Source organism: Aptenodytes forsteri, unplaced genomic scaffold (genome assembly GCF_000699145.1).
Source record: "Aptenodytes forsteri isolate BGI_AS27 unplaced genomic scaffold, ASM69914v1 Scaffold426, whole genome shotgun sequence".
Lineage (NCBI taxonomy): Eukaryota > Metazoa > Chordata > Aves > Sphenisciformes > Spheniscidae > Aptenodytes > Aptenodytes forsteri.
Window position 1 is genome coordinate 919182 of NW_008794010.1, and position 14362 is coordinate 933543.

A 14362-nucleotide genomic window follows, 5' to 3' on the forward strand; every position below is an offset into this window, starting at 1 on the left:
AGGTCTGAGTGCAGGCTCAGACCTGGGGGGGGCTGCTGTGGGGTATTCCCCAGCGCCCTCTGGTACCCCAACTGAAGGCCTCCTGAGGCGCAGGAGACCCGCCGGGGGATGGCCTGCCTTTCCGCACCCTCACCTCTGCTGCAGGTGGCCCAGGAGGCTGCTGTGTCCCAGGGGTTGCGGTGCAGCGCCTCAGGCCTGCCGAGCTGGCCACTCTTGACAAGAGCTTTGACTGCAGGAGATCTCAGGTCCTGCATGTGCTGCTCTGTTTGGAGTATTCTGGCCATTCTCTCACCAAGAGAAGAGAAACACTTCTGGAACCATGTCTCCTTGGTGTTGTGGTCCTGTATCCTGCCCAGAGCAAATACGGTTACCTTGGCTGCTGGAATCTGCTGCTTTGGGTGCTTCTGTGGAGATTCAGACCTGTTTCACTGCAGGTGGTGGTGTGGCAGGCTTCCACAGCAGCTATCTCACCTTGAGATGCTTCTTTTAACTTTTTGTGTCACTTTATTTGATCTCTACACTTTATGTCCAAAGTGATGAATGTGCTCCAGCTGTTGAAAGTCTGCCTCATGGATCATGCTCCATTGGTTTGTGTACTGAAATGATGACATAGCCATTACTGTTGAGATTCAGGGATGCAAGACTACATGCTTCTCTTTTCCCTGTAGCCTCTTGCAGAGCAGCTAATGGAGACCGTATTTGCAATACTGCCAGTCATGAGGTATCAACCAAGGCTTCCCTGTCCCATAACCATGACTACTCTGTGCCAATGTGTGTTTGCATGTTATTGCTCATGCTTTTGTCGGATAACCAGATATTTCTGTACTTATCATTGAGCCTGGCATACGTTTGTATGGTTTATTGCATGAGTGGATGATAATGCCTTTCATATGACCAACATGAAGATAACTTCCATCTGTTTAATGAGTATATGCTTCAGTCTTGTGATGAGGTGCACGTGTCAGGTTTGAAGTATTCTTGCGAAAGAAGTTGTTCAAGGAAGGGGCTGTGGTCATGTAAATTTTGGCGATGGGCTGTGGGTTGGCAATCTCCTTTTGCTAGATATATTTCTATGGCATTGCTATTCTGGAATCTTTGTGTACTAGGGGATGACATTATGGGTTTTTTGGTCTCTTTTTTTTTTAAGCTGTCCAGAAAAAGAACAAAAAGAATGGTGTAATGATCTGCATGAATCAGAAGAGAGAGGTAGGGAAATGGAGACCCCCATCTATCCTGATGCTGTATCTTTGTGCCTTATTTTGGTATGTTTGGCAAACTGATCATTGTATAATTACCTTGTTCTCATAGATAACTGTAGGAAAAAAGTCTGCCTTCCTGTGTTATACCAAATATGTTCTTCCAAAATGGAAGAAGTCATCTAGAGATGAGAAAGAGCAACTCCAAAGGGCTTGGAACTCATTAAATTGGTAGTTGGGAGAACTGGGCATTGAATGTGAAGCTGTCCTGGAGCTGGAAGAACTTGCTACAAGGTGGTCACTGAGGACTAGTTAGCAATATATTCCGTTTCTGGAAAATGCTGATATTGGGATTCTGTGTCTCTCTGCTCTTAACCCAGTGGAATAGCTGAGGAGCACGATGGAAAGCTGATGCAGCACTCTTACTTCATGTATTATAGTTGCTTCAATATTTTGCTGTCAGTTCTCCCATTGCTCCAAGATTCTCAGAGAAAATGATTATGGAACAAAAGAATTAACCAGACTTTTATGAAAAGCATCTAACAATTTAAATATACAAATGCCACTTGCTGGGTTTGCAACAAATGACAAATATTTCATTTGGTTTAGTATGTAAATTAAAGCATATAAAATTCTTGAGACAAAAATGATAGTTACAAATATAAATTAAATTCCTGTGGAACTGCCTGATTCCCACAATGCAACATTTGCCAACAAATTTACACAGCTTTTATCTGCAAGGAATTGTTTCTATCCATGAAGAATTCTTAACACTAAGTCCCATAGCTAGTAAAGCTACATTCAGCTTAGCATTGGTAGGAGCACCAATGTTCACAAAGCCCTGTGTTTTTCAGTTATGCTGATCAAATCAGTTATTTGGCAGGTTTAAATTGCATTATGAAAAGTTGCAGAGGCACATTTGCCTGAAGTGCCCTTGGGCAGAAATGGCAATCTTATTTGGCAAGGCTTTCAGTATAGAATATTGTCATTAGGGCAGCAGTTTTATGTAGCACATGCAGTTTTAAGTTTGGTAGTATGATTTTTATTTACAGATAAAATGTTTAGAATTTGTAACTGCTGGCCCATCTGTAACTTTTTGAATGTGTTAAGAGCTTTGGAAGTGGAAAATTCTATCATCTCTTCAAAATTTTGTTCACATTTCCTGAGAGGAGGCCTTCTTTAAAGTAATTATGTTTGATCTTGCTGGAAGTATATCATCTCTATTTTTAAGAATTGGGAGCGAAAATACTACACATCAATGACTATTAAATTTGAATTCTCCTCCCCTCTGCACCCCTTCTTTAAAGGTTTATTTGTTTATGAGACTAATACCGTGTTTCCAATCCATTGCCTGTAAAGCATCCTTGAGTATGGAGAACTTCATTCTGTATGAAGAGATCGGGAGAGGAAATAAGACAGTTGTTTATAAAGGCAGAAGAAAGGGGACAATTAATTTTGTTGCCATTCTTTGCGCTGATAAAAGCAAAAGAGCTGAAATAACAAACTGGGTAAGTAATGTTTTTTCCTGCTAAATCTGGGAAAAGATATAGCCTACAAAATCCTTGTAGCACAGGTAATAGAAAAGAAAAATACCATGTGCTGCTTTACATGGAGTTTGTCACAATTGAGATCAGCTTCTTAAGATTTTAGAACCTTATACTTTTAAGAGTCTTATTTTAATGTATTTATTTCTTCATCTGATTTTATTGTTGTTTAAATAGCATGCATAAACCCATGTTTACAGGCTTACTGTTTCTGTGATATGTCAGAGAACTTGTAAAAAACAGTTATTTGCATGTAGTGGTTTGCTTTATTTTGTTTTCAGTTGTGCAAATTCAGTGGTAGTAATACCTGCCAGTAAATAATCAATTTCTTACTTACCAAGAAGAAATTATTTTTGATGAAAGAATAGCATTTAAGGTAAATCAATTCTGGTTTGTAAAAGCTTGGCAAAGTTTTAAACATATAATACTTTCTGGAAAAGAAACTGTAACTGATACAGTTAGACATTTCAAATATTTTATTTTTCTAGTAGATAAATTATGTTTAATATTCCCTCTCATTTTTTCAATGATCATTTATTGGGTGATTAATGAATCTGCTCAATTTAAACATTTTTTTCTTAGAGGCATATTCCTCTTAAAAAGCCCTTGGGGCACTCTGACAAGATCCAGAGGCTTCTGCAGAGATTAGGCCATGTAGGTCTGATAGAAATATAGATTTCCAGGGACCCTTGAGTGATTGCTCTTGCCTGAGAAGATTAAGAATGACAAAAAAATTTCTTTTTATTTCCTCTTACTGTATTCACCATATTGTCTCACAGGTGTTTTCTCATTGGAAAGAAAGTAGGAATGCAAGTGTGACCCCAAATTCTGATTTACGGTTTGTTGTTGTTTTGGTGATGCAGGAAGGTTGAATAGTGCTTATAATTTTGGGTTGGGGAAATTCCTGGGTTTTTTTTCTATATTTTTAAAAACAGGTGAGTTAGGCAAGGTCTGTGAGGAAAGTTATCTTTCCTCAACATACATGTAAAACTAAAATATTTGAATTGGACAATAATTTTAGTGCACTGCAAAAGGTAAGAGAACAAGTAGTTGATCTAGAATAAAGTTGTATTGTCTCCCTCCCCTTTAAGTCCATATATATGCTTTTTTTCCCCAGTTAAGTATGTTAAAAACTTTGTTCTAGGTTCGTCTGACTCATGAAATCAGACACAAGAATATAGTGACATTTCATGAATGGTATGAAACAAGCAACCATCTCTGGCTTGTAGTGGAATTATGCACAGGTAAAATAAGCTCAAAAGGCAAAAATTTATGGAGTGAGTGTTTGTAAGAGATTTCTTATAACAGTTTCTCCACAACAAATACTTAGATCTTTGAAAAAGCTCAATAATTATCTGATTATTAACCTGAGAATCCTATTTATATATAAAAATAGTTTTGCTTTTGGAAACATTTTTAGAAATCATTTGAAGTCATATTTGTCCTCTGCTTCACTGTATATGTACGTTAAATGTTAATTAATGTGTCATAATGTTGTTTTTTAATAGCTGAAGAGGTAGGGCTAATCAGGGGTACTTAAAAACAAATTGTGAATAGTTGGAAGGTAGCTAAGTAAAAATTACTTGAGAAACATTTTCTAAGGAATGGCAACTTTGGTGTTCTCTTTTCATTTTATAGCACACAATAATAAAGAGAGCAAGGAGAAAATCAAATTATAATGTACAAATGACTTAATATTCTTCAAGTTAACTTTTAAACTTTTAAATCAAAGGGCAATTCTGTAGCTAATAGTAAATTTTATAGTAAGTTTTCTTCCTGTTCAGTAGAAGTATTTTGACTTTTATGTTAAGACGTTAATTTTGGAGCTCTGACCACCCAAAACTGCATGAAGCGATTCACTGAGTTTTGATAAGTTCTCATCAATCTATTAAAGAAATCTCTTAAAGCTTTCTCTAGTTGTGATGACTGCATGTTTTAAACTCCAGATAGTGTGCTTTACTCCACATGGAAAGAAAAGAAGGCCCATTGTGCAAGTGATGCATGTTAAGATTTTGGTGTCTGGAGTTTGTTTCATAGTAAAAGTCCATATTACACACAGCCTTTTTTTCTATCCAGAATTCTGTTTCAAAAATTACTGAAGAAGAGAAGCTACAAGTTCTGGAAAAAAAATAAGGTCATTCTTTCAATGATTACAAGTTATGTTAATGGTTCATATGGAGGCTTTGGTCTATTTGCTTAGTCTAACTTATGGACACATATGTAAGTCATTAGGCAGCCTTTTATTAAGTACAGTTTGAACAATTATCATGTATTTTTACATTGCAGTATTGCAGTTTGCTGCAAGGAGAGTGCCTTGAAGCTAACTTATTTATGAATAGAATAAGACATTGATTTCTTATTAATTTTGTAGAGCCTTGAAAACTGCTTTTGAAATGGGGAAGATACGTTATAAAAAACAGTAATTAAACATGATGGAAAATTCTTTACTATAGCTATGTAATATGGGCTTGGTTTTAAAGGAATGACTGATTTACTGAACAGCATAAAAAAGGCTTAGAAAGAAAATAATGTTAAGATTCAGCAGTGTTGAATAATTTGAGGAATACTGTGGTGACAGGCCTTTTAGTCTTGCTATTCTCTGAAAGAAATTACAGAACAAAGGGAAAAAAGCTCAGGAAAATCTATTATGTGATTTGGAATAAAAGATCTAGTATCCTTTTCCATTAAAAGCTCCCTAATCCCTGTTTTCATTCAGGGACTTAATTTTGTGTCCTTATTTATTTATTTATTTATTTATTTTAATGTGCATGATTTGGCTAAGATATAGATAACCCAGGAAACCCATGGTAATTCATGAAATACAAACTGTAGTCTCAGGGGAACAGGTTTGGTGCAGGAGTAGTAAAGGACGAAATGAGGTTGAGGAAAAGGATTTTGGGAGAGAGAGGAATGTGGAGTTTAGGATAGGAGATTGGGACAGGAAGGAGGAGAAAGACTGAGCAATGAGCTTGTGGGAAACGAGATTAGGAGAAGTCCAAGTCCTATGAACAGTTAGGACAGGAATAGCTCAAATGGGATGAGTCTGATGATGTACCTGAGAATCAGTGGGATGTGAGGAAGTAGGTGATGGGGGAAGAAGAGAGATTTTTGCAAGGACAGAGAAACAGTAACAATCAGTGGGGGAAAGCATAGAGAGTGAATGTGAAGCCTGGGGAAGGACACAGGTGATAGAGGATATATGTGAAGGATAATTAGAAGGCTTTGTAGGTGTAATCTGATCAGAAACAGAGGAAGGTTGGTTGGAATTTAGTGGGGAAGGAGAGTGCTGATTTTTGGAAGGACAGAGAAGGGTCTCATGTTAGGGTGAGAAGTCCAGAGAGATACGAGTAGGACTTGCTGGGCCAGGAAGCTGGGATTTGTGTGAGAAACCTGGAAAGTGAAAGTTTAGTCCTGGGTATTTTTTTTTTTTTTTCTTCCAATTCTTTTTTCTTAAAAAAAAAAAAGGAAAGGATAAAAATGAAATAACTGGGACACATGAGTGAAGAAAAGGACTGTACAGAAATACTATGTGTGAAGAACAAACAAGAGTTTATCTGTTGTATGTTGTTGACCTCAGGACCCCAGAATGTAACCCAGTTTTACTATTGCTGTTGTCTGTGAATTCAGTTGAAAATTGCACGTCATTAGCTTTAGCACTTGTTCACAGAAGTTGATAGCCTGCTCTAGGTATTGTTTATTCTTTTAACTCATGCAGCAGGGATCTGGTTAAGGAATTTGAATAAACCCATTGGGTACTATTACATTGTGATGTGACACAATTTCCAGGGTTTTTTTTTCCCCCTTCTGTTTCCTTTGTGAAATAAATCAATATTAAAGTAGTTTTGAAGTCATGCACTCAATTTAATTCTAGTCAAAATTAAGATTTTGGTCACAGTATTGGAAATAGATTATTTTTTTCTCTACATCTTGGATTTTGTAACTATTCGATAATCTCAAAAAATATTTTTAATATGTACAGATAATGATTTTTGCTTGACATCTTTTGAAGAAGCTTATATAATGTCCCTGGGAATTATTTGTACAGCATCTTCTTTATATGCATTTGCTGACTATGTGTAAACATATTTCAGGTGGTTCTCTAGAATCTGTTATTGCTCAAGATGAACATCTACCTGAAGATGTAGTGAGAGAATTTGGTGTTGATTTGGTTACTGGTTTATACCATATTCATAAGCTTGGAATTATCTTTTGTGAACTGACGCCTGGTAAGGTAAGAAGGAGTATTATTTATAGGGGACACTGCATGTTACCTTGTATGCCATCAGCATTTAATTATTTCTGTTTTACTGTTTGGAAGAGGCTTACCTCAGGTTGGAGGCCAGTTGACCTTTATAATATATGTGAAGACAATGAGAAACAAGTCTATAGCTTGAATATTTTATGATCTAATTGATTTATTTTCCTGTTGTATATTTGATACAATGTGATAGATTCTTTTTGATTTGGTGTACTGGTTTGAATTAATGAAGGATTTTAGTTCGCTGTCCTCGGACATATAACTTTGTTGTTATACCTATTCTGTCATGCTGCAGAATACTTTGAAGTCATAGAAAATGCTAATGAGGGAGTAAAGTTAACTAAACTGTCTTCGTTAATAACCTTCCTTATTGTTTCCAAATGCCATTTAAATTATTGTCTTACTCTTGCATAAAAATACAAATCTGTGTAGTTTCTGATTTTGTGTATGTGTGTGGAATTTATGTATAGTTTTGTCAAAGCCCATGTTTATTTTTAATTTATGTAGTAACCAGAATATAACTATAACCAAAAATGCTTGCTTAACAGCAGTTGTTTTTGATCTTGATCTGTAAGTGATCAAGTTACCCTCCTCTGAATTTTCTGTAAAATCTTGCACAATTATACTCAGTTTCTATCATTTGTGGGTCCAAAAGCACTTAAAAAATATGAATGAAGCATAATGGAGATGCCTCTGTATTCTTCCAAAGAAGAATGTTGCTGTAAAGTACTCCTTTGAACACAAAATATGGAGTGCTAAAGTAAGACTGCTTTTTTTTTTTTTGCGCCCTCCCGACTGAATGGGCTATTTCTCCAAACAACATTTTTGGGACTATGAAGCTTTTAATTATAAGAATAAGCAGTGACCGCATAGAGAAAACTCTCATCATCGTTGGACAAAATCTTTGGAATTTTCTGCTAAATAAACTTAGAAAGATTCACTTTTTTCCCCTCAAATGAAGCAATGTTTCTTTTTACTATGCTTTTATTTTCCTATCCAGTTTTACTCTACTTTTACTTTCTTTTCTATAGTAACATCATTGTTAATTTAGTTTTAATAATGAGTAAACAAAAGTGCACATTCATCCTCTTAAGGGTTTTATTGTGAGATTCTGTAATTTTTTGGTTATAAGAAAAAAAGACAGTACTGGTGTTGACTTAAAAACTTTTTAGTGTTTTCGGTTATAGTGATCATCTCTATGTAATTAAATGGTTTGAGATTTTTTTTTTTAATAAATTATTTTATACTTTGTGTTGGAAATTTCAGCAGTCATCAGTTTTAGTATATGATACTTGTATGTTGGATTATGTTTATTCTAGATTCTGCTGGAAGGGCCTGGCACTTTGAAATTCAGTAATTTTTGCTTGGCTAAAGTGGATGGTGAAAACTTGGAAGAATTTTTTGCTTTAGTTGGATCTGAAGAAGGCGAAGGAGATGTCAGTGAAAGCACTCCACAAAGATACCTGAAAAATAGATCTCGAGGTATGATATTTTTACTAGCCAAAATTAACTTATACCAAAGGGACAGAATGAAAGTTGGAAAAAGCCTTTGTTTGAAGTAATTTGGAGAGAAGACCTTGAAATAGAATAGTTGTTTATTGTTTTGTTGGGGCTGACTAAATTTCTGGAGAAACTGAATAATTAATTCTGTTGTGTTATCATTTGTAAAGATTAATGTGTTTGCCTGTGTCTTTGCAATGGAAAGAATGATCTGTACATTTTCTGTAAGCAGGTTAATATATCCTGCATATGGGGAACTTTTTAAGTAAGCTCAAAACCAAAATTTAGCTCTTAAGGAACATTGTTCAGAGAGATCATAACTTACAGAGGGACCACCGCCTGCAAGTGAGTAGAAAGAAAAGAAACTGTATTTACAAGTATATGGTAATAATTCTAAGTTTCACAAAACCAGTTTAACTAAGAGCTGGAAAAAATATACTTGTCTGTCACAAAATATATGACATATTAACAATTCCTGACCTTTCCTGCTCTTTGTAAATAGACTTCAGGTTATTTTTGGATTGAAGCTCATATGTAGGTGATTATAGACTGTAGTATACTTGTATAACAAACTTTCAACATAACATAACTGGAGGTGGCTTATTTTAAATTTTTTTTTGGAGCTTGACATCAAATCCCTATAGTACATTTTAATGTACAAACTGTCTGTCTATCCTGAGCATGTTTTCATTATTTTTATAAACTGTTCTTGATTTTTTTCTTTGTAGAAAAAAAAATAGAAGCAAAATTTCAAGAATTAAAAAACAAACCCCAAAACAAACAAAAAAACCCAACAAATTGAGATCTGAAATATTTCAAGCTAGCTAATTAATTAAAAATATTAATTCTTGGTTAGGATTTGCTGATGAAGCTTAATTATTAATTGCTCTTTGATGAAAACTATGGTGGGAAGAAAAAACCCTGTGAAATAGCTTTGGTCCTTGATGCATTTCACATATCATCAACTAAGTGCAAGTAGTAGAATTAGAAGAATGAGAAGATCACTAAAACTTTGGAAGTTCAGTGTTCAAACTGGAACTGGCTTTCCTAACTGATGAAATTGTGTTTCTGGTATTCAGTTGATATAGGACAGTGTATTTAAAAAAAAAAAGTTTAAAGGAAGTAGTAAAAAGAATCACTTATTTACAACATTTTGTGCTCCAGTTATAAAGTAGTAATTGGAGAATGAAGAAATAACTGATATTGGAAGTATGATAAAGAAGCGATTTAAAATTAATCCTGTTTCGTCTCAGAAAAATGTGAGCTATGGAATTATTTATGGACTTTTAAAAAGTCTATGCTGCAGATGCTCTCTGTAAGGTCTAGGATTAAATTCCGTTAACTGAATTTTGTCTATACATTCAACATGAAGTAAGTATACACAGAACTGCTGCTTCTTTCATTGGAGACTTTGTACCGCTGTACTTTCGTTGTCCTTTTTGATGCAAATGGTCCAAGTGATTTCTAGTTTGAGGCTCGACTTTTCAGTACCTTTTACTTAAGAATGATCATTTGTTTTTAAAGTATGAGAAAGTTACTGTGCTTTAGTTTCAAAAGGCAGATCCATGCAAATGCAGTAGGCTGCAGATACTATGTTATTTTTTCATTGAATAAGAAAAATTGAGAAACTTGGTTTTAAGCTTCCGAATCTTTTATTAGTCAGCATCTCAGAGCATCTTGCAGACCTCCGTTTCCAAGATAATGATGTGTCATAGCAGTTACTGTTATTGGGAACAATGGAATTCTTGGCAATACTTTATGGGAACTAAGAGAGCTTTCTTAATACTTTGCTGTCTCCTGCTGAAAGTCCATACTGGAAATACTAAGACCAAGACCAGATCTTTACTCAGGAAGAAATAAAAATCTAATCTCTTTCCTGTTGCCTTTCAGAACAGCTGTTTTGATGTGTATGGTTAATGACCTTTTATCACTTAAAAAAATAAAACCCAAGAACAAAAGAATCCAAAATAAGCTTTTTAAAGGACTATGGAATTGACATTTTTGCTGAGTTTGTGTAATTTTTTAGAGATTTTTGAGAACCAAGTTAGTGTTTAGATGGGAACTGCTGTAGAAGTAGGAACTGTATATTTCTTTTTCTATATCAAAACAAAAGGGGTTTGTGAATAAGCTGCTATAATTTGATATGTGATGTTTTCATAGTGTTTTAGTGTGAAAATAGCTATAACTAGTTTAGATCAGTGATCCAGTTGGCCATCTGTCTTTTTTTTGTATCACAGTTCTCTAATTTCATGAAGGTTTATGTCTTGGGATAGCTTTTTTTAAAAAACAAACCAACCAACCAACCTGATGTAACATAATTATTTCTGTTACTCACATGAGAATTATGTTGGTTTACCATTCTGCTTAATTTGCTTGGCTCTGGAAGCTGTCAAGATATATCAAAACATGCTTTGCATTAATCACTGTGCTAGAAAAGTGTAGCACAGGCCAGCTTGGTTCATAGAAGTGAAATAAACAACAAAATAACATATATAATCCTACATAATTCAGTAAAAGTATAGGAGGGAAGTTCCTTTGAAACAACTTACATTTGATATCTGTTTTCTTATACTAAGTGAAGATAATCCCTAACTCACTGAAGTATGGAGACAAAGTTTTAGGTGTTGAACAGGATAAATGCTGAATGAATAATCAAAGTGTACATACTGTATTTTGTAGGCTCTCTGTTATACGCAGCTCCAGAAGCAATAAAGGGAGAAGACTTCTCCAAAGCCAGTGATCTGTGGTCCTTGGGATGTTTACTTTATGAAATGTTCTCAGGTTGTAAGTTTTTGTATCTATTTAATATCTGTGATAATGGAAACATAGGTCGTGGTCCCAGAGTAAATTCTTGCTAACTTTCTAGTGAAGTTAAGACATAGAAAAACTTCGACAGGTTTTAAAGATTTCTTGAAGAATACACTAACTGTACTTTAAAAAAAAAAAAGGGAGTTTATCAAATAATCAAATGAAGTAATAGTATTAAGTTGTCCTTTTGACTGTGATCTAAATATTATGATATTAACCAACCTGTATTGCTTAAATACTATGGTTTAAAATTATAGCAGTCCTCGAATTCTTATAGTGTAATGTTTTTAGTCTCCTCAGTATTAAACTCTGGGTGCATTAGTTTGGCCTTTGAAAGAGAAAACTGTTTCACTAAAATAAAACTAGAGTCATTGGGTTTCCTGCAGATAAAGTACCTGTTAGCATTGGCTGCAGCTGGAAGGAAAATTTCATCACAAAAGAGAATTACAATGCAACCTTCTGAAGTCTTAAACAATACGCTGATCTGTTGAATCAACATAGTTACATAGTTCTGCCTAGACCTTCTCCTGTTGTCTCATTGCTGATTCATACAGGGCTATCGTGGTGACCTCCATCGAGCCATCTTTGGTACCTGTTCTGTCCTTGGTCTCTTTTGCTGTTCATGGTAGAAGAATTTAATCCAAGGTTTTGTATTTAAATTGACAAGAGAACTTGATACATAGAATTCAGGCTGAGGGTGTTTATTTCTTTGGATGTTTCCTTAGGAAAATGAGCTCATCATAGATCATTGCACCTGACAGCCATTTTGAAGTTTGCCTAATCTGTGAAATACACTTCTATTTGTTTGTAGGAAGACCACCATTCTTCTCAGACAGCTTTTCTGAATTAATTGAAAAGATTTTATATGAAGATCCATTGCCACCTAGACCAGAGGGTAACATTCTGTTATTGTTTAATGAATCAAATCAGAGTAATACTTACGAAGTTAAAGTTTTGTTTTGCAGTACTTCTACTGAGGTTGATTGCAGGAATTAGTTAGCTGTCCGAAGTGAATGTTAGCATTGCCTTCCTTTGATAAGAACTTTTTCCTTGTTAATGATGAATGCTTATTTACCTTTTGACAGACAGGCATATCATTTAGTGTTAAGAATTAAAAGTAAATCTACCTTCTGGGATGGAATTTTTGATCTCAGTCATTCTGGGCATCAGTGGTATTCATGGAGACACTTAAATATAAGTGCCTCTTTCCTGTCCATAGTAATGTAGTGAAAATGGTGACCTGTAGAATTAAAACTGTTGTTACTTGTTTCAATTCTAAGAGAGATTTTGTTTTCAAAGTGGGTAAAGTTCATTTCATAGTTCTGAGCTCTCAGAAGTAGAGTCTTTCTCAGTTAAATAAGAATTTTGGCAACCTCTTTTGTATAATAGGGTGCAACAATGGTCCTCTTAAAATTATCATGGTTGGGGGAAATTTAATTTCAATTTAAGTAGATATCAACTCCACTTTATTTCTTGCTAATAGCTATATGATAATTGGAGGGTGCTTTTGTTAACATATAAACAATTTTAATTAGTTTGGAGACCAAGCATTGGTGGTTTGTTTGGTTTGTTGGGGTGTTTTTGTTTTGTTATGTTGTTGTGGTTGGTGGGTTGGTTTTTTTTTTTTTGAGGATCCTTTGAAATGCAAAGAGTGTATATTTAGGATTCTTCATGCATTCAGATTTTTTTCAGATGAAATTACTGTTAAATAAAGCTTTTTTAGCATGATCTGTAGATAATTATTTGATCTACATTGTGTGATGGTTGTTTTTGCTGCCCAATACTTATCTTCTCAAGTGCTTCTATTTACAGGTTCTGTTTTTTACAAACCTTCTTCTCAGTTCATTAGTTTGCTTGATGGCTTGCTTCAAAAGGATCCTCAGAAAAGGTAAACTGTCTAATCCATGACAGTTATTTACATCGTCTTTTTCACCTCTGGAAAAAATAGGTGCTATGATACTGTATGTATAGTAATTTGTAGAGCACAAAGAATGCAAAATCATTTAATCCCTCATAAAAGAACAAATTGTGCTGCTTCTTATATGAAGATATACAGAATTAATGTTTTGATTAAGTATAACTTTTTAGTACCAGCTACAAAAATACATAAATAACTTTGTAACAGAAATGATGGGCAGTTTTAAAATTGGATGGCTTTGCTTTTCCAGAGCAATCTACTTTACGAGGCTTTGATTTATAGCTGATACAGTTATATTTTTAAATAACATAAGATTATCAGTTATAGGGTAGCTCAGATAATTTAAATGTTGGGATTGGCTATGCAGTTTCCTTCATTCTTAATCTCGTACCTCTGTGTTACATGGATTATCCATTCTGATTTGAGGCAAAAAGTTTGTCCTGTAAGAAAACTTATTTGTTGACCAAATAAAAGCAAATGAAAGGATTAATTGCTCTGTAGTATCACTGGGTGTTCAAAACCTAGTCTGGTATCTCTCTGTGGAGCTGTACTTTGCCACTGCTTTTTCAGTTTGTTTGTTGCTTTTCAAAAGGTTGAATTGGACAGACCTCTTGCAGCATCCATTCTGGAAAGGGTCCCTTAGCCGTTGTGGTGGTGATTCTGCAGACAGCCAGGGCACAAGCTCAAGGTACCGAATGTTCAAGGAAGACTTCTTGTATAGTAAATCTAAGCAAACAAATATTTATAAATTTTTATTACAGTTTTCTGTAATAAAATACGGTTTTCTTTTTTGCTTAGGATTTTCATGTTGTTAACTAATTGATGAATGAAGTTTTACAACATTCAGTGAACAGTTTTGGATGCTTAGGAATTATCCTATTAGTGTATTACGCTATCTGTTCGCTTTTAACAGACTGCCTCCTGGCTATAGAATGTGTTAAAATTTACTTCATAACTAACTGCTCTCATTTTTATTTCATAGAATCATAGAATAGTTTGGGTTGGAAGGGACCTCTAAAGGTCACCTAGTCCAACCCCCCTGCCATGGGCAGGGACATCTTCAACTAGATCAGGTTGCTCAGAGCCCTGTCCAACCTGACCTTGAATGTTTCCAGGGATGGGGCATCCACCACCTCTC

At 34.9% G+C, this 14362-nt stretch overlaps 1 protein-coding gene across 1 annotated transcript in view; it reads left to right on the top strand.

The window, feature by feature from the left end:
* Positions 1-2551: 2551 nt before the first annotated feature.
* The window catches only part of ULK4 (unc-51 like kinase 4), a 261157-nt gene continuing 249346 nt past the window's right edge, over positions 2552-14362 (top strand). The window contains exons 1-8 of the mRNA XM_009290482.2: positions 2552-2704; positions 3885-3984; positions 6832-6971; positions 8318-8480; positions 11178-11279; positions 12118-12201; positions 13119-13194; positions 13817-13912. Of these exons, the coding sequence (XP_009288757.2) occupies positions 2567-2704; positions 3885-3984; positions 6832-6971; positions 8318-8480; positions 11178-11279; positions 12118-12201; positions 13119-13194; positions 13817-13912 (899 nt within the window). The 5' untranslated portion in view covers positions 2552-2566. The remainder of the gene's footprint in view (positions 2705-3884; positions 3985-6831; positions 6972-8317; positions 8481-11177; positions 11280-12117; positions 12202-13118; positions 13195-13816; positions 13913-14362) is intronic.